The sequence below is a fragment of the Bos indicus genome, chromosome 4, assembly GCF_029378745.1.
Source record: "Bos indicus isolate NIAB-ARS_2022 breed Sahiwal x Tharparkar chromosome 4, NIAB-ARS_B.indTharparkar_mat_pri_1.0, whole genome shotgun sequence".
NCBI classification, from domain to species: domain Eukaryota; kingdom Metazoa; phylum Chordata; class Mammalia; order Artiodactyla; family Bovidae; genus Bos; species Bos indicus.
This window is the reverse complement of record NC_091763.1, coordinates 29,127,892-29,149,264: the sequence shown is the minus strand read 5'-3', so window position 1 is coordinate 29,149,264 and position 21,373 is coordinate 29,127,892. Positions and strand designations below refer to the sequence as shown.

The following is a 21,373-nucleotide window of genomic DNA, read 5'->3' as shown; positions in this document are numbered from 1 at the left end:
GAATTGATGCTTTTGAACTGTGGTATTGGAGAAGACTCTTGAGAGTCCCCTGGACACAAGAAGATCAAACCAGTCAATCCTAAAGGAAATTAGTCCTGAATATTCATTGGAAGGACTGATGCTGAAGATAAAGCTCCAATACTTTGGCCACCTGATGCGAACTGACTTATTGGAAAAGACCTTGATGCTGAGCAAGATTGAAGGCAGGAAGAGAAGGGGACGATGGATGATGAATGCTTGGATGGCATTACCGCCTGGAAGGACATGAGTTTGAGAAGCTCTGGGAGTTGGTGATGGAGAGGGAAGCCTGACATGCTCCAGTTTGTGGGGTCTCAAATGAGCGACTGAACTGAACTGAAATAAAAATATTCCAGTGATGAGTACATATAAAATGGCCTGTATCTCTGTTTCACATGAGTGCAAACATTTTCAAGATATTTCAGTTAAGGAAAAATTATCTCTCTAGTTAGATAATGACTTGATAGGAGGCAAAATCTATATTCTCTGCTTCCTTTTTGAGCATAGAACTGGGTATTAATTTCTTGAGAAAATTTTCTTACTTTGAAGTAACTATGTCACCTGTGTGTGCAGTGTGTGTCTGCAGACTGGAGCCTGGCCGCCTACAGTCCATGGGGTCTCAAAGAGTCAGATACAACTGAGCATACACACACACTCACACACCTATTAGAGTAGCCAAAATCCAGAACACTGACTGCACCAAACGCTATTGAGAATACGAGTAACAGGAACCCTCATTCACTGTTCGTGGAATTACACAGTCACTTTGGAGTGTCTTGGCTGTTTCCGGCAAATGAAACGTACTCTTGGTATATGATCCATCAGTCCTGCTCCTTGGTATTTACTCAAAGGCATTGAAAACTTTTGTCCACACAAAAACCTGTACATGAATGTTTACAGCTTCTGTATTTGTAATTAGTAAAACCTGGAAGTAACCAAGATGTCCTTCAGTAGGTGAATGTGAATGGATAAGTACACTGTGCTATAATAGAATATTACATGACAATGAACTTTTATTCAGCACATAAAAAAATGACTTATCAAACCATGAAAAGACATGGAAGATCCTTCAAATAACATTACTAAAGAAAAGAACCCAATCTGAAAAGGCTATATACTGTACGATTCCAAATATATGATGTTCTGGAAAAGTCAAAACTATGGAGACAAATCAGTGGTTGCCAGAGTTTGGAAGAGAGGAATAAATAGGCAGAATACAAAGGATTTTTACGACAGTGAAAAAACTCAATATGACACCATAGTGATGAATACATATCATTTTATATTTGTCCAGACCAATTGAATGTACATAGATGTTAACCCTACACTATGGACTTTGAGTGATTATGATGTATCAGTGTAGATTCATCAGTTGTATCCAATATACCACTGTGGTGAAGGATGTTGATAATGGGGAAGGCTATGCATGTGTGGAGGCAGGAGATAAATGGGAAATCTTTGTATCTTCCTCTCAACTGTGCTGTGAAGCTAAAACAGTTGTAAAAAAAAAAAAATCTTTCCAAAAAAAGTTGTCCAGTTGAAATCAGGGCTTGTTTTTGTTCTCATTAAGCTCTGTTTTTAAAAAGATTTTACTTAGAGTTGTTTATCAAGAAATTTTGTTAAATATCCAACTTGTCTCAAATTGTGGTTGTTTTCAGTTTGTCTTCCCCGCAAATCTTCATAAAGGCCAGCTAACAGCCTACTTTTCCTTTATTTACTTTAGCACAGCCCAAATCACGAATGACTAAGTCTATGCCTGAGGATGATAAATACTCAGAACCGGAAAGGAAAACCTCTGTGTGTCTTTCTAGAGCCTATTGTTTAATTTATTGCGATAAGCACTAACAATCTTCACTTTGGTGCTTGCCGTGCTAAGTTGCTTCAGTCATGACTGACTCTTCGCAGCTGTATGGATTGTAGCCCGCCAGGCTCCTCTATCCATGGGATTCTCCAGGCAAGAATACTGGAGTGGGTTGCCATGCCCTCCTCCAGGGGATCTACCCGACCCAGCGATCGAACCCACGTCTCCTGCGGCTCCTGCATTGCAGGTGTCTTCTTTACCGCTGAGCTTTACCCGGGAAGCCCCCATCACTTTGGTGCATGTGGTTAAATGTTTAGAAATTATTCCAAATAATCTATAAAAATTTTACCTTTTAGACTACGTACTGTAAAGGGTAAATGTATGCTGGTTTCCAGGTCTCTGAAAAAAGAAAAAAACCTGTACAATATTTTTTTCTTAAGGAGGAGATGATTCTTCAATAAGATTAATTTACAGGTTAAGCAGTTGATTTCAAAACATACTTTTATTAATTCTGGATAGGGTATGCAGAGGGAGGGAATTGAAACTGGGGCAAGGAGATAACAAATTCTTGTGGTTCCCATGCTGCTTTTTATTTCCTTTATCTCACTTCCTCAGTGGACACACATTTAGAAAATTTCCTCCTGTGTGTGCCAGTGCCTACAATCAGCTTCTTTTCACTCACTTTTCTTGCTGTTCAACTTCTTCCTTTTTCCTTTGTTCTATTTTTATTTTATCTAACAGTTATCTGGCACTTACTCTGTGCCAGTCGCTGTTCCAGTAACAGTTCAAAAATTAACTTATTTAATCCTTTGAACAAAAAACTTGTAGGGTGGACACTAATGTTATCTAAGCTGTAGGGAGGCTAAGTAACTTGCTCAAACGTGCATAGCTAGAAACTCACAGAACCAAGTTTGGAGCACAGACCTTTGACTTTGGAGTCCTTATACTTTAACCCCTACGCATTGACCATCCATTCAAATACAGTATAGTAGCTGAGTGGCAGAGCTGGGAGTTATGCTTGGGACGGGGAATTTAAAAAGCTCATTTTATTTTTTTTCTTTTTTTCAAGCCATGTCATGATTCTATCAAAATTTGCCTCAACACCTCAGCCAATTTAAGAATGGATTATCAAAAAGAGTATCACATTTTTCTTTTCAGATCAGATCAGTTGCTCAGTCGTGTCCGACTCTTTGTGACCCCATGAATTGCAGCACACCAGGCCTCCCTGTCCATCACCAACTCCCGGAGTTCACTCAGACTCACATCCATCGAGTCAGTGATGCCATCCAGCCATCTCATCCTCTGTCGTCCCCTTCTCCTCCTGCCCCCAATCCCTCCCAGCATCAGAGTCTTTTCCAATGAGTCAACTCTTCGCATGAGGTGGCCAACGTACTGGAGTTTCAGCTTTAGCATCATTCCTTCCAAAGAAATCCCAGGGCTGATCTCCTTCAGAATGGACTGGTTGGATCTCTTTGCAGTCCAAGGGACTCTCAAGAGTCCAACACCACAGTTCAAAAGCATCAATTCTTCGGCGCTCAGCTTTCTTCACAGTCCAACTCTCACATGCATACATGACCACAGGAAAAACCATAGCCTTGACTAGACGAACCTTTGTTGGCAAAGTAATGTCTCTGCTTTTGAATATGCTATCTAGGTTGGTCATAACTTTCTTTCCAAGGAGTAAGCGTCTTTTAATTTCATGGCTGCAGTCACCATCTGTAGTGATTTTGGAGCCCAGAAAAATAAAGTCTGACACTGTTTCCACTGTTTCCCCATCTATTTCCCAGAAGTGGTGGGACCAGATGCCATGATCTTCGTTTTCTGAATGTTGAGCTTTAAGCCAACTTTTTCACTCTCCACTTTTTCTTTTGGCCACTTTTTATTCTTTTATAAGATGAAAAAAGCTTCTCTCTGGAGATTTCTGAGAACAACAATTTTAAATTAACCATCTCCCCAAGTAAAATTTTAAGAAAAGTTATTCAATTTTTCTAATGATGTCACAATTCCTACATAAAAAGCAAAATTACACAACCTCTGATGTTGATATAGCTACCTCAGTTTTCATTCCGTTGGCAGAGTGTATCTTTTTCTGTCTCTCTTCCCTTTTAATCTGTCTTAGTCTTTGTATGTACATTGCACTGTGTCCTGGTGTGTGGCTGGGTTTTGCTGTTTAGCTTCATCCTGGCAGTCTCCCAGTTCTCCCTGGGGTGTTTGGGTCCCTCACATTCCATACAGTTGTTGCTGTGGTTGAATTTGTAGCTGCCCTTCTGCTGTTTCTTTCCTCCATCTTGTATCTTTTTGATTCTGTTTCGCCCTTAACACCTTCTTTTGAGGTAAACAAGTACTGTTTTGGAGAAGGCAATGGCACCCCACTCCAGTACTCTTGCCTGGAAAATCCCATGGATGGAGGAGCCTGGTAGGCTGCAGTCCATGGGGTCACAAGAGTAGGACACGACTGAGTGACTTCAGTTTCAATTTTCACTTTCATGCATTGGAGAAGGAAATGGCAACCCACTCCAGTGCTCTTGCCTGGAGAATCCCAGGGACGGGGGAGCCTGGTGGGCTGCCATCTATGGGGTCGCACAGAGTCGGACACGACTGAAGCGACTTAGCAGCAGTAGCAGCAGCAGAATATGATTATAAGCAAAACGTGTTTTTCAGAGTATTTCTTTTGAGAAAAATGTATATTTACACTATACAAAGAAAAATTTCCTGTGAATGTTAGTAAAATTTTTTTTCTGAGTTTTTCTGAGCCTATTTATTTTAAAAAATAGGTAGCAATAAAATATTTAAAAAATGAGTCCATATTTAAAAGCATTTGTATTTTACAAGTAGAATGCTGGGGATTTCGGGGTCAAGATACTCACCAGCCTAAACTAGGTATTCTTTATTTAACCTTCTGGAGATTATTACCATTTATGACATAAGTGATTTCCTTAGCAACTGTCTCACACTGGTCCCCTGTCTAACAATAAAGGCTGTGCTCTTTCCATCTTATTCAGTGTGAACATTTATTCACCAAGGACACTAAAGGTTCACTTCCCCTTTTAAACTACCTTCTGGCCGTGCCCACTGGGCTCCACCTCCACTTCAACAGGCAACAATAAACCTGCTGAGGCTGATCTCTTATCTGATTTACCAAAATGGGCCATCATCCCATAGAAAAGTCCAGTGAAGTCAACATTCCTAATGGTAATATTTTCTCCTCTCAGAAACCATCCACCTATAGAGAGTTGTAACAGCCAATATTTATATGTTCTGCCGTCTGCACTTAATCAGTGAGAAGATAATTCTCTGTCTTATCTTCTAGTTACAATCTTTTCCCTCCTCATTCTCCAACTGGCTGCTGTAGTGTTCAGAGCACTTTATTCTAAGTCTAGCTTCAATATGGTAAAGTAGGAATCCTTAAACAGGTAATTTTATTATTATTTTTATAGCTGAATGAAAGTTCTATATGGAGTTATTCCTACTTTTTTAGACTCTCACCTCTGTATCCTTATTCAGTATATAAATCATCCATACAATTAACATGTTTTCTGTGATTATCAGTTCTCAACATTGGAACATAGGAACTACAGCAAACACAGAATGAAAGATATGATTCTTTTCTCTCTGAAGTCACATTTCATTTGTCATGGGAATTGGGATAAACTGTTAATATTTGCATTGTTATATTTCAAAGACATATATGATTAGATGCTAAAATAAGCAAATATAAATAATAATGAGAATAATAGTTGTTGCATGTTTACTGCATGTCATCTAATCATTATGAGCGCTTTCTTTACAATATCTCCTTTACTTCAACAAACTTTTCAAAGCAGACATTAAACCGTTTTCTTTTTGCAGATATGCAAACTGAGTGAATACATTTGTGTCAGCTCTCCAGAATTACGTGGCAGATCAGTGACAGGACTAGGATTTAAATCTAGCTTTGTTTTACACATAGTTCTATTCACTGTGCTCTACTGATGATAACTTTTTTCAGAGTTAACTAAATAAAAGAAAATCAAAGAATCAGGAGCTTTCAGAGGGCATATCTTAGTCCTGAAGGATAGGTAACATGTTAATAACTGGTGAGGACTAGAAGGAGGTTTCAGGGCTCTGGATACAGTGACTTCTAGAGACCACTGAGGAGAATATGAGTGTTTGAGGAGAGAGGTCATTTTAATAATTATGAGGAGATATGGCTGGACATATATATTTTGGAGAGTCGTGAATGACTGCCCAAGCATTGGTTAAAGTTCCTTGTCTGGGTTTCTGTTCTAGCTCTACCAGCTATTAGCCTAAGACCTTGGACACATTACTTAACTGTTTTTAGGAATCATTTTTTCTTGTAAAATGAAGCAAATAATACTCTCCTATTCTTCAGATGTTTGAAGGATTGAAATATGTGAAATATTTGTGACAATGCTTTGCACATTGTAATAGCTAAATACATGTTATTTATTATTTTGTCTAAGAGGAATAGGTGAATTTGACAACTGTGTGACAATGTGTGATTTTCAAAAAGGGAATGAAGTATACTAATTTTTAAGTAATATAGCCAAGAGTAACCATAGAAAGAATGTAGATAAGGGAAAAATCCACAGTGATTGTAAACCTTCTTTTCTGAGAGACTGGCAAATGGTAATGCATGGAAAAAATGAGGGAAAAAAAAACCTGGCTGATCAGATTTTTATTACTGGCTTAACAGCATTTAATTTTCTTTGGAAAATATATTTTTTAAAAAGTAAAAGGAACATCCTTGTACTCTTATGGTTTTCTGGTTCACACTGCAACATATGGACTCTGCTTATAGGATGTGGTATTGCCTGGTTTTGTATCTCGGCCTGGCTCAGGTCTAGCCTTGGTGCTTATGTCTATGGTTTGCTGCTGTTTTACAGTAAGAAATATATTAATAGTTTGTTTAAAAACAGAAAATATTATATGAAAATTTATCTACCAGTGGTAAAGTGAGTAGAATAATTTCTCAGATCTTCACTGTTTGTACTAGAGATCTGGCACAGTGACATAGCATGTGGACTATCATGGTTTATTTTGTAGAGTACTATAATGCTTGGTGCTATAATCTGTAATTCTAAAAATATACACTCCTTCTTTTTTAGATGATAGAATAAAGAAAAAAGACATCACAGTGTAATGTATTCCTATGATATTTGGCTTAATTCTGCATTATATATCTAATTGGGTTCCCAGGTGGCTCAGTGGTAAAGAATTCACCTGCCAATGCAGGAGATGTGGATTTGACCCATGGGACAAGAAGATCCCTTGGTATAAGAGATGGCAACTCACTCCAGTATTCCTGCCTGGGAAATTCCACAGACAGATGAGCCTGGAGGGCTACAGTCCCTGGGGTCACAAAGAGTTGGATACAACTGAGTGACTAAACAGCAACAATGATGTATCTGATTACCACACTAAAAATCAAATAGAAGTCATAGTCATATTAGGTTAAATATTACAAAGATATTTTTAAATGTATTTATAAACACTAATATTTGTATTAGAATTTAGATTTTTCTCTATCAAGTTTTATTATTAATGATCACAAAAAAAAAATCAGAAAACCAAAGCCTAGCTAATTATAAGACTTAAATTAGTATTTATTAAAAATCTAATACTGAAATAAATTTGTGATAATACTTTAGTGAAATGGCCTCATATTTATAGCCAGGTGACCAGGACTCGTTTCCTACCTAGGTTTTCCTACCTCGGTTTTCCTAAGATGTTAGACTATTTTGATGTAGTAGCAAGGAATGGGTCTTCTGTCTTCTTCTGGCTCATGCGTAATCCCTGAAGTTTGAAGAGGTTATTTCTAGAGCAAACACAGCTGTCTCTGCCCAAAGAGACTTTTCCAAGAGAATCTTAGGTCAAATTTTAACCAAGTCCAAGTGCTGTCTCCTTTCTAAGGAAATAGTGACCCCTGATATGTTAGTCTCCCTTCTTTTCTGAAGATAATGGCAACCTCCTCTTTAGTAATATTTATGTACTTACCAACTACAGGTGATGGAAGGACCACCTGGATATTGTAAATGATGCACTGAAGATAGAATGCATATAATAATCACTAATGAGGCAAATTTGCCTTGATACGTCAGATAATTGTGCTTAAAATGAAACATTGCTTCTATAGTTTCATGAGGAAAGTAGGTGGATTATTAATTCTTTAATGTGGCAAAATGTAATTATCTCAACGTAGTTAAAACCACTTGCATTCTTTATACTATTCATATTTTATGAGCTAAAATAAGATGAAGAATGCTTTGCTCAATTTGAATTGCTTTTGTTCATGTTGCATTTCATTATCTAGTGCATTATCTAATTCGTCTGATTGGCTTTTAGGAACAAGCACTCTAAATTTGGAAAACTCTATCCTGTTTCATTTCTTTTCGCATCACACACCATTTTTTCACTGCTCCTTTACCTTTTTATTTGTCTTCTAGTATCTGAAAGATAAATCAAAGACATATTCCTACTATAAAAATTCTGAGGATTTGGAAACTGCTCAGACTTCATAGGTTAAACGTTTTACTGATGCTGCTGCCCTTTATACAAAGAGATCATAGCACAGAGATGAGAAATTAACAACTCTTGGCTTTCATCAGCCTCATGCTTCCTATTCAAAGATGAACCCATAAACACCATGAAGTTAACATGAAAAGTCTAAGTAAGAGTAAAGAGATGAGAATGATGTCAAATATTTATGATATTCTGTGTCAAATATTTATGATAAAGATGAGAAGGCTGATGGAAATTGTTTTGTCGTTAGGAAAAAATTCAACAAAAACAAACCTTCAAGAGCATGTTGTCCTTTTGATTAGTCAGAGCATTTAGTGCAGAGTTCCTGAATATCTTTCCTTAAATCATAGCATTGAGCAAGAGAGGAAGAACTATTTTTAATCCACTGAATAGATATAAGATAACATAAACCTGGAAGAGTTCTTGGCAGTCTACAACTCATTTCCAATTTTTTTTTAGATTTAACTTAGATCATCCTAGAAAGAAAATTGTTTATTCTACTCATTTTATTCATTCAAACTTTTCCAGAGAAAATAATTTTGTTTTCTCTTTAATTTATTATAAAGTTTAGAATCCTTTGTTGTCTTACTGTGTATGTATATTTGGATATAATTTCATAAAGTCCACCATTTCAGTTCAGTTCAGTCACTCAGTTGTGTCTGACTCTTTGCGACCCCATGGACTGCAGCACGCCAGGCTTTCCTGTCCATCACCAACTCCCGGAGCTTGCTCAAACTCATATCCATCGAGTTGGTGATGGACATAAAGGCCATAGTTAATTAATGTATGCAAGTTATGTTTTCTGTCTTTGCCTGTGATAACATATATTCACTTGCTAAGAAAACTAGAAATATTTTAGATAATAAAAAGTGCTGAAGAAAGAAAAATGTAAGTATTTAAGAATTTGAGCCCTATTGTCATATATCTATACCATATAGGACAACAAACAACTGATTAGACTATTGCATTGATGAAAGCTGGACTTCTATCATGCTTTGTTAAGGCAAATCTTAATATAGAAAAAGTTATATTTACTGTGCTTGGCAGAGGTTTGCTTTTTGAGGGAAAATATAGATCCCCAAATTTAATATTTCTCATCCGTGTATCAAGTACATAACTACAACATACGCTTTTGATCTAATCCCTTCTCAATTATTCTTGATACTTGCCCCCTTAACTACCTGCCCCAACTCCATAATTATTTTAATGTTTGTCTGTGTTTATGTCTTTTCTGCCTAAAGAAAATTGACTTTTCACCTCGAGTATATTATATTTGCTGCCTCTTTAATCCTCAGCAGCCCTAAATTCTCCATCTGGCTAAGTTAGGATTCAAACCAAATTCTCCCTTCAGTTATATAATATCACTTTTTACAGATTATTGTCCCTTGAAACATAGTTTTATCTTCCACTGCCTCTACTTCTAGTGTTGTCTCTCTTCCTTTAACTTCCAAATTCCAGATGCGACCCATTTGTTCTGTGGCTTCCAGTTCCTTGGCACCTACTTATACCTGCAGTCTCCCTTTCACCACTCTCTTGAAACTGCCTCCTCCAAGGTTACCAAAGTCCTATTAATTGGCAAAATCCTGAATTTTCTCCATTTTATTTCATGTTTCCACATCACTTGATGTTCCAAGTAGCAGAAGTAACAGAAGAGAGACACCTTCAGTGAGAGAGTGCCATGCTGGTAGTTTTACAAGTTTGTCCAGGGAGGAAAAGCCCTAATTTATAGCTTTTACCACTTTCCTTGGTGTAAATTCTTCCAACATGGATGACTTTAACTTTCCAGTGTGTCACTGAACATGGAATTGGGAGACTGCATGAACATAAATTTGTGTGAGCCAACCACTGAATGTCCTTTGGGGGATACTATCAGGCCTTAACTTTTGCAGCATGAAGCAATCTGTTTCATTTTTCTATTACTCTAACACCAGCTTTTCTCCACCCTTTTATTGCTTCTGTTTCTTAATTGTGGTACCCAATTGTAGACTTCATTATGGGTTAAACTTTTTACACCTTTATTTTCTACCTTGGTGTTTTCCTCTACTCTCATGCTCTTCACCATCACTTTAGCATGAATTATGCTAAACCCTTGCCTGCTCCCTAGAGGTCATCTCTCTATTTCAGTTTCTTATTGGGGATAACAGATAGCCCCTGTTTTACTTCAAACTCAGTAAGGCTAAAACCATACTGCTTATCTTTTCGTCACCAAAAAGTACAATCATATCCTATTTATAAGTATTAAATGCATCCTATATGCCAGACACTTCATGAGGTGTTTTGGACACAGACAGAGAGAGTATTATCAGTTTTATAGAATAAACATTCAAAACTCTGATAATTTGATACATTTACTGTAACTATCCCATGTCTGCCATATGGTGCTAAGTTGCTTTAGTCATGTCCTACTCTTTGAGACCCTATGGACTGTAGCCCATCAGGCTCCTCTCTGCACGGGATTCCAGGCAAGAATACTCCAAAAGAAAAAGGAAATTGGATATGAACCCAGGATTCTGAAATCAATGCTCATCTTTCTATTACAGCATAGTGCTTCTCAGTTGATGGAACTGCCACTTTTTTGTCGTACATTGAATTACAATATGCAAGTAGTTTTGAATTTTTCTTAATTATTATTTACTACCAAATCTTGTCTATTCATACATTGGGCCAGTGTTTCTACAAGAATCAATCTCCCTTCCATGCTATAAAGCTTCTAAAAACAAGAGCTCTGCTATATTCATTTTATTCCTTTTTGTAACAAAATTCCTTATAGCAGTTGCTCAATAATTTTGATTAAAAAGTGAAATAAGTAACAACAATGTATTTCAAACATTTTCATTGAATGTGTGCCACAGTGGTATTTCTGTGTCATCAGTATTGAGAGCCACCAATGATATTATATATAGCAGAACACATTTTCCACTGAAGGAATATCCAGGTTTAGTTTGCAGCAAATAGGAGCAAAAACGGGATGCAAAATGTGCTCATGTTTTAGTACAAATCATGAAGTTAATCATGTGTTTATAGTCCAAAACCACTATACCTATTTCTAGGTAGCTTATAGTTTAGACTCCAGGGGATTTCTAATGAGTGTAGGGGCAATATGCGTCCTTGTATTTCTGACAAATACAGGAGACTCCTGGGAAGTCATTTCCCACTTCAGAGGTCCTAATTAGGGTCTGGGACTCAGCAATCTATCCACATTCCACTGAATTGCAAAAACTGGCCATACTGTTATGCTATGAGTACAAATTACCAAACTTGAAGGGATTATATGGCCCTCTGCCTTTGGCACCCCACTCCAGTACTCTCGCCTGGAAAATCCCATGGATGGAGGAGCCTGGTGGGCTGCAGTCCATGGGGTCGCAAAGAGTCAGACACGACTGAGCGACTTCACTTTCATTTTTCACTTTCATGCATTGGAGAAGGAAATGGCAACCCACTCCAGTTTTCTTGCCTGGAGAATCCCAGGGGTGGGGGAGCCTGGTGGGCTGCCGTCTATGGGGTCGCACAGAGTCGGACACGACTGAAGCGACTTAGCAGCAGCAGCAGCTGCTGCTGCCTTATTAAGTAGGTAGATAGACCATTGGACTTCTGAATCTGTAGTTTCTAATTCCCATATCACCTTGGTGTATTACCTGCTTCTGACAGCACCAAGGGGCTGCTTTATGACTGAGTATGCCTCAGGCCTTTTCTATACATAGCAATCTGCTGTGCTGTGACAAGATACTTGAAACAGAGCTTTTCTACCCAAGAAAGTTAGTGAAGGCATATACTTTGAATCTGCCTCGTAGTGCACAACCTGAAAATTACCCATTTACTGTCCTTTAGAGGCATCTGTTCCCTGTGGTACTGTGTCATTATCTTGGTACTGAAATGAAATGAGTTGCTGTTTATCATATCATCAAATACATCTTATACATCAAATATATCATATCATCAAATACATCATCAAATACATCTTTTTATCAGACTCAGTCACCAGGGGGCTTAAAATAAAATCTTAAATGTCTTTAGCTATAAACATTAGCATTTTAAACAATATATAAAAAGTTGAAAAATACTGTGCCAGTTAGTTGAACATCAGGGAATTTTAAATGAATTTGACATAGATTACAAATTTAAAGCTTTTACAGAGGTTTAGGATATAGATTTAGATATGGATTTAGAAAAGGCAGAGGAACCAGAGATCAAATTGCCAACATCCACTGGATCATGGAAAAAGCAAGAGTTCCAGAAAAACATCTAATTCTGCTTTATTGACTACGCCGAAGCCTTTGACTGTGTGCATCACAACAAACTGTGGAAAATTCTGAAAGAGATGGGAATACCAGACCACCTAACCTGCCTCTTGAGAAATCAGTATGTAGGTCAGGAAGCAACAGTTAGATCTGGACATGGAACAACAGACTGGTTCCAAATAGGAAAAGGAGTACTTCAAGGCTGTATATTGTCATCCTGCTTATTTAACTTATATGCAGAGTACATCATGAGAAATGCTGGGCTGGAAGAAGCACAAGCTGGAATCAAGATTGCCAGGAGAAGTACCAATACCTCAGATATGCAGATGACACCGCCCTTATGGCAGAAAGTGAAGAAGAACTAAAGAGCCTCTTGTTGAAAGTAAAAGAGGAGAGTGAAAAAGTTGGCTTAAAATTCAACATTTAGAAAACTAAGATCATGGCATCTGGTCCAATCACTTCATGGCAAATAGATGGAGAAACAATGGAAACAGTGAGAGACTTTAATTCTAGGGGCTCCAAAATCATTGCAGATGGTGACAGCAGCCATGAAATTAAAAGACGCTTGCTCCTTGGAAGAAAAGCTTTGATCAACTTAGACAGCATATTAAAAAGCAGAGGCATTACTTGACCAACAAAGGTCTATCTAGTCAAAGCTATAGTTTTTCCAATAGTCATGTATGGATGTGAGAATTGGACTATAAAGAAAGTTGAATGCTGAAGAATTGATGCTTTTGAGCTGTGGTGTTGGAAAAGACTCCTGAGAGTCCCTTGGACTGCAAGGAGATCCAACCTGTCCATCCTAAAGGAAATCAGTCCTGCATATTCATTGGAAGGACTGATGCTAAAGCTGAAATTCCAATACTTTGGTCACCTGATGCAAAGAACTGACTCATTTGAAAAGACCCTGATGCTGGGAAAGATTAAAGGCAGGAGGAGAAGGGGACAACAGAGAATGAGATGGTTGGATGACATCACGAATGCGAAGGACATGAGTTTGAATAAGCTCCGGGAGTTGGTGATGGACAGGGAGGCCTGGCGTGCTGCAGTCCATGGGGTCACAAAGAGTCGGACACGACTGAGTGACTGAACAGAACTTAACTGAGATATACCCAGTACAGAATAAACTATTCTGTAGTTAGTGTTTCTGTGCATCTTGGCAGTGATAGGCAAGACTGAATCTGACAGTAAGGCTCTGTTACTGTACCTCAGCTCATCTTGCATGGCAGAGTATTAGTGGAACCTACACTTTGGGAAGTTTGGTTTCAGTGTGAGTGTTCAGGAAAGTAGATGAGAGAACACCTCATTCACAGTTTGCCAGTGATGGAAGATACAGTTCTTTATAAATCAGCCTGGTAAGGATAAATCTTATATACAGAAATACGGTGTGATTTCTGTTGCTGCATCAAGACCACATCAATATGGTTTAACTGATAATTATCTTCCATTCAGTATCCTGAAGAATCAAGCTTTGCCTGGAGAGGTGAAAATACAGGTGTTCATGGCTTCCCAGGAATGCCATTTGAATAAATAACATCAAATTATAATTTTGTCTTGATGCCTACTCTTTTATTAATATATAGATTGAAATGAAACATAGCAGAACTCCTTATTTAGGTCTTTCATTCTGTTAGCTTCAATGCAGAGTATATGGGGTATCAGTGGAGGATGACAATTAGATCTCAAGGCCCTGCTTCACGTGATATTACTGTTACTGGAGGCTCAATTTTAAAGGGGCAGCTCTGCATAATATGTCACAGTCTGTGTTCCTGCACTTTGAAAGTGATAAAATCACAAATGAATTAGTTTAGCGAACCCAAGAAAGTAGCAAGTAACAAAGTTTATATTCCAAATATTCCCATTACAAGTACAGGGTTCATTTTTTTATTATCCTAGAAAAAAATGCATTTTAACGTGGCTATCTGTCTGTGTGTGTGTTTTCTGCAGTTTGTCTTATTTGGTCAGCCTTTGTCTCTATTCTCTCTGAGGCTGGTTGCCTTGGTTACCACTATATACACGCTCTTTTGTGAGGTTCCTCTTTGACGTACATTTATTTCTATGGAAACAATGAGGTCATTAGTATGGGTAGGTGCTTTAGAGAAAGCACAATGAAGTATTGAATATCTCTCCTTCTTTTGGTTATTAAAATGTATCATTAAATTGTTTTTTAATTAGAGAAGTATATTTCTGTGTTCCTTTTGACTTGATCATGAAGCTACATTTTTACTTATTTATAGACTTGCTCATGACAGATAGATGGGGAAACAATGGAAACAGTGAGAGAATTTTTGGGGGGCTCCAAAATCACTGCCGATGGTGACTGCAGCCATGAAATTAAAAGATGCTTGCTCCTTGGAAGAAAAGCTATGATCAACCTAGACAGCATATTAAAAAGCAGAGGCATTACTTTGCCAACAAAGGTACGTCTACTCAAAACTATGGTTTCTCCAGTAGTCATGTATGGATGTAAGAATTGGACTATAAAGAAAGCTGAGCGCTGAAGAATTGATGCTTTTGAACTGTGGTGTTGGAGAATACTCTTGAGAGTCCCTTGGACTGCAAGGAGATCCAACCAGTCTATCCTAAAGGAAATCAGTCCTGAATATTCATTGGAAGAACTGATGCTGAAGCTGAAGCACCAATACTTTGGCCACCTGATGCAAAGAACTGACTCACTGGAAAAGACCCTCATGCTGGGAGAGTTTGAAGGCAGGAGGAGAAGGGGACGACAGAGGATGAGATGGTTGGATGGTGTTGCCAACTCTGGACATGAGTTTGAATAAGCTCTGGGAGTTGGTGATGGACAGGGAGGCCTGGCATGCTGCAGTCCATGGGGTCACTAAGAGTTGGACATGACTGAGTGACTGAACTGAACTGAGACTTGCTCAAATACAATGACTTAAAGCATTAGATATACTGTTTAGCTCCTTCTTGTTATATGTGGTGTGGTAAAGATCACCACAGATATATATAACAATAAAAGAGTTATGACTTACACCTTAAAAATGTGTCAGAGAGTGAAAAGTTTATCTCAGTAGTATTTGTTATAATAAAAAAATTGCATAAGGAATTCACATGAAGAAAATGAGCAGTGTTTAGATGAATCTAGAAAAAAAAGGCCCTATTTATGGTCACTGTTTTTTTTTTTTTAATCTATAGTTTTAGAAACACAGGGATATAACAGAGGAGTGATAGTTATTAAAACATATTTTCTGTGGTATTGGGCTTGCCAGGTGGTACTAGGGGTAAGGAACCCACCTGCCAGTGCAGGAGATACAGTAGACACAGGTTTGATCCCTGGGTTGGGAAAATCCCCTGGATGAGGAAATGGCAGCCCACTCCAATATTCTTGCCTGGAAAATTCCAGGGACAGAGTAGCCTTGCAGACTATAGTCCGTGGGGTCACAAAGAGTTGCACCTGAATGTGTGACTGAGCATCATCTGTGACATTAAATAAGTATGTGTAGATATGCATATATATATTTACATATAATTAGTATTCTGTTTTCAAATTTTAAGAGCCTTATTAACCCTTTTTTAAAGCATCTCTTTTCCTCTCTGACTTATTTACAAACTAGTCTAATTTTTTTTTTCTGTATAGATGATGTGGAAACCTGCCTATGATTTTCTTTATACTTGGAGTGCTCACTATGGAAACAGCTACAGAGATGTGTTACAAGACCTACAATCGGCTTTGGACAGAATGAAAAACCCTGTGACCAAACAGTGGCGAGACTTAACTGGAGCTTTAATACTAGTGAATTCTTTAGAGGTTTTGAGAGCAACTGCATTCTCCACTTCTGAGGAAGTATAGAAATGAAGGATATGTTTTTGAGAGGAAGGAGTAGAGGGAGAAAGGGGGGTGTGTGAGAGAGAGAGAGGAAAAGAATCTCAGAAAAGTATTGCTTTTAAGGAAAAAAAAAAAGTTTTTCCCGGTGAAAACATAGCCTAGCACAAAATCTAAGGATGGGTTTTATAATCAAATATGTATTTTTGTATCTGCCTTTCACATGCAAACATTAAGCTGCTTTATTGTTGAGAATGGAAAGAAAAAACTCTTTCTCCCTTTCAAAGTTACTTTTAATTTCTTTTAGTTAAAGCAAATGACTGCCAGCATAATTACATCACACAGAAACCCAGATAATCCAGAGGCTCTCTAAACACTGGAATTTTGCCAGCAGACAGGTAGAGGGAGAGGAGAAGGGAGCAATGCTCTGTGGCCAGGCATCAGACTACCTACTTTCTCTACCTGATCACTTTTATTTCCAGTGGCATTTGCTAGGATTATTCCCATTTTTCATGTGAAGAAACTAAGGGCTGGAGAGGACAGTCAGGGCTATACAGCCAGTGTGAAGCAGGTTTTCTGTTTGCAGAATCTGGCTCTTTTTTTTTAATTTTATTTTATTTTTAAATTTTACAAATTGTATTAGTTTTGCCAAATATCAAAATGAATCCACTACAGGTATACATGTGTTCCCCATCCTGAACCCTCCTCCCTCCTCCCTCCCCATACCATCCCTCTGGGTCGTTCCAGTGCACTAGTCCCAAACATAGCACATGGGAATATAGTTTAAAAAAAAACAAAATGCATATTAAAACTTATAGGTAATTATTTCCTTTTAATTAAGCTCTCTGCTCTATTCTACCATCTCATGAAGGTGCCAGAAGGAAGATACGACTGGAAATCTGTTGTCTGCATACACCAACTGGAATTTTTACCACCTTCCTCCATCTTGAGGTCTAACTAATCCTTCAACTTTTTCTTCAGGATCATAATGCAGAGTAATTCTTTTAACTTTCAAAGATTTTTTGAAAAGAAGGGTTATTTTTTAAAAGCCTGATTTCTTACTGCTGAATGCAGCCATCTTATCTACCAGAAACACTGATACCTGTGTGTGTGTGTGTGCATGCTCAGGTGTTTGTGTAATCATGTGTATGTGTGTGTATTTCAGAATGTCTTATAAATCTTTTGGAATACAAAGATTGTACAGAAATTTAGGCAAGTATGAATGCTAACTGCTAGAGAGTTGATAAGGGCTGGTCTGTGCTTACTCCTGTGTCCAGTCCTTTGGCTGCCTGCCTCTGTTTATGTGCCCTGGACAGTCACTCATTTATTGTCATTCAGTTGACAGAGTGTGTGTACCCACTTTGTGGCAGATGCATAGATGTTTGAGATTAATAATGGGAAAAAACAGCATGATCCCCCTGACTTCAGTACTGCTGAAGTGATAGAGGCAATAATAAAGAATTATACAATTAAATTTAAAATGGCATCTGCAATACCAGCTGCAGAGGAAAGGCTGGAATGCCAAGAGATATAGATTCGGGGCAGGGGAGGGGGGAATCATGAGGATCAGGGAGATCGCATAAGTTTTCCCTGGTAAAGAAATGATGCGCCTGAAGGAGGATCAGACATTGCTTCTTGTCTGGAGAGGGTGGCGGGGCAGTTCCTCAGTGCACTGAAGCCCTCAAGCCGGAAGGGAGCTCAGGAGATGCATGTACCCAAGGTGAAGGGCTGGGAAGGGTGAAGGAATGAGGGAAAGAAAGAGAAGTCTTCAAAGGTAATGTGGATGAGCTGAATAAGGATTTTATTTAGGGATCCTGAATAAAACATGTCCATTTGGCTAAAAAGTAAAAGCAGAATCATTTTAGAGCTTTTAATACACCTACCCTGAGGTATTTGGTATGCTGGCAAAGGTAATTTGAATTAGGATTTAAGATCTTTAAGGCTTTTAATATTTGTATTTGATGATAAGTGAATACAGCCTGCCCAAGGAGTTATGTACACACATTCAAGGACAGAATTTATTTCAGTTGAAAATGAATTCAGGGAGAAGGGAGAAAAAAGAAACAATCTGTAAGTTCGGAACACAATCATTTTTAGTGGTGATTTTGCTTTTGCTTTCTTTAGAACATTCTTGGAATCTTATTAGCATGTCAGCAAACCAGAGAATTTCGGGAAAGGATAATAAGGAATTAATAACTGGGTTTTTCCAGGCTCTAAGATCTGAGACAACAGAGATCTTGTGAGTTGATTAGGGCAGTAAGATTAAATAAATCACTCAGGTTTATCACATCAGAGTGTTGTGATTGTGGTTGGGAAGTTTGAGAAGAGTTTTAAAAATGAACAGCACTATCTCTGTAATTTAAGGATGAAACAACAGTTTAAATATTAATATACACAAAGATATCTTCCAATCTCATAACAAATCCTTTCAGAGGAATTTTAAACCCATGTCCAAACATTCTGTTCTTTTAAATATATTCTAACATTTTTATAAATCATTTCCACTTTTCTGAATTTTATATTTTTCTTCCTATAATGGATTTTCATAATCAGAAAAGATTAGCTTAGTAATCACAAATTGCCTTTAACATTTGGCAGCAAATCAAGAGAATTAATAAGGCAATTAAATCCCATCCTTGACATCATTAAAAGCATCAAAAGCCATTAATGTAAAACTTCTTCAAGCATTTGGAAACTGGAAAAAGCATAGCTGATTCTTTCAGTTCCTCAGGCTTTTCGCCTAATGATGAATTAGGATGAGATTCTTGTTCAGTGCTCAGCTTACAATGTAGTAATTTTTCTATGTAAGCCACAGATCCTCTACTTCCTTCTGTTAAAGCCTTAATATGAAAGTCAATTAAGGAGGTGCAAGTAATGGTGTGTCATTAATGTTCATGCCAGTCATGAGTACAGCACACTTTCATGTTCTGTAATGTAGAAAATACCACATGAAGTTTTGAAACTGGGGATAACTAGGTCTCTGGAAGGAGCAGAATGCACTACGTTAATGGATGGTGTTTGTCTAAGACATGTTGCTACTGCTAAATAACTTTGAATATGTTATATGTAAATACAATGAAGAAAATACATTCAAAATCATACAATACTATACATAATTGGAAGTTTCAAAATGAATTTTCATACTGTGATTTTGTAAATTTTATTTCCTATATTTTTTTCATGTCTAAGGAATATTTTAGGCACTATAAAGTAAAAGGAGATAATAAAAATTATGTCTCTGAAGGCTTTTCTAGTTAAAATAGATTTCTTTCTTTTTATATTTACAAACGTCTTCCCCTTACTTCCGTATGAAGTTTCGTTCACGTGCTGCTGTATAATTTAGTGAATTTCAGAGTTATAAAGAGCTGGGGTTAACCCAAAGACTTTCTTCAGAATAACATAATTGTTGAAAGTTGGTTTCTTGCATGCTTATTTTCTAGACCACAACATGAAATAAAAAGTGACTATGGATACACTACAGTATTTCAGTATTTCACTAACTGTTGTAGAAATCTGTGGCTTTTGCGCATACATATTTTACCTTTTCTTTTTAGCAGACCACCTGACCAGCCTCTTGAGAAACCTGTATGCAGGTCAGGAAGCAACAGTTAGAACTGGACATAGAACAACAGACTGGTTCCAAATAGGAAAAGGAATATGTCAGGGCTGTATATTGTCACTCTGCTTATTTAACTTATATGCAGAGTACATCATGAGAAACACTGGACTGGAAGAAGCACAAGCTGGAATCAAGATTGCCAGGAGAAATATCAATAACCTCAGATATGCAGATGACACCACCCTTATGGCAGAAAGTGAAGAGGAACTAAAAAGCCTGTTGATGAAAGTGAAAGAGGAGAGTGAAAAAGTTGGCTTAAAACTCAGCATTCAGAAAACAAAGATCATGGCATCTAGTCCCATCACTTCCTGGCAAATAGATGGGGAAACAGTGTCAGACTATTTTTCTGGGCTCCAAAATGACTGCAGATGGTGATTGCAGCCATGAAATCAAAAGACGCTTACTCCTTGGAAGGAAAGTTATGACCAATCTAGATAGCATATTCAAAAGCAGAGACATTACTTTGCCAACAAAGGTCCGTCTAGTCAAGGCTATGGTTTTTCCAGTGGTCATGTATGGATGTGAGAGTTGGACTGTGAATAAAGCTGAGCACTGACGAATTGATGCTTTTGAACTGTGGTGTTGTAAAAGACTCTTGAGAGTCCCTTGGACTGCAAGGAGATCCAACCAGTCCATTCTGAAGGAGATCAGTCCTGGGTGTTCTTTGGAAGGAATGATGCTAATGCTGAAACTCCAGTACTTTGGCCACCTCATGTGAAGAGTTGACTCATTGGAAAAGACTGTGATGCTGGGAGGGATTGGGGGCAGGAGGAGAAGGGGATGACAGAGGATGAGATGGTTGGATGGCATCACTGACTCGATGGACGTGAATTTGAGTGAACTCCGGGAGTTGGTGATGGACAGGGAGGCCTGGCGTGCTGTGATTCATGGGGTCGCAAAGAGTCAGACACGACTGAGTGACTGAACTGAACTGAACTGAGGCCTATGTAGGCCAGAAAGCTTTAAATCTAATAGCTTTGCAATTCTGAATAATAGTGTCAGTTCACACATGAAGGGGGGCTTCCCTATTGGCTCAGATTGTAAAGAATCTGCCTGCAACGCAGGAGACCCAGGTTCTATCCCGGGTTGGGAGTTCTCCTGGAGACGGGTATGGCAACCCACTCCAGAATTCTTGCCTGGAGAATTCCATGGACAGAGGAGCCTGACAGGCCACAGTCCATAGGGTCACAAAGAGTCAGACGCGAATGAGCAACTAACACACACACACACACACGAGGGAGTGATGGAGAGATTAGTACTGGGTGATAATTAGTAATGGCAAAGGAGAAAATTCCAGATCAAGCAGTGCTGTTGTAGTGGTGAGTACAACATGAAAGGCTTCTTCTATAAGATACTAGTCCAGGGATTGTAGCTGTGGCTTCTAATGT

At 38.2% G+C, this 21,373-nt stretch overlaps 1 protein-coding gene across 3 annotated transcripts in view; it reads left to right on the top strand.

The window, feature by feature from the left end:
• Positions 1–19,844, top strand: part of MACC1 (MET transcriptional regulator MACC1) — a 95,740-nt gene extending 75,896 nt beyond the window's left edge. For all 3 annotated transcript variants that reach the window (XM_070787570.1, XM_070787569.1, XM_019958521.2), the window contains one exon: positions 16,181–19,844. In XM_070787570.1, the coding sequence (XP_070643671.1) occupies positions 16,181–16,393 (213 nt within the window). In that variant the 3' untranslated portion in view covers positions 16,394–19,844. The remainder of the gene's footprint in view (positions 1–16,180) is intronic.
• Positions 19,845–21,373: the final 1,529 nt, after the last annotated feature.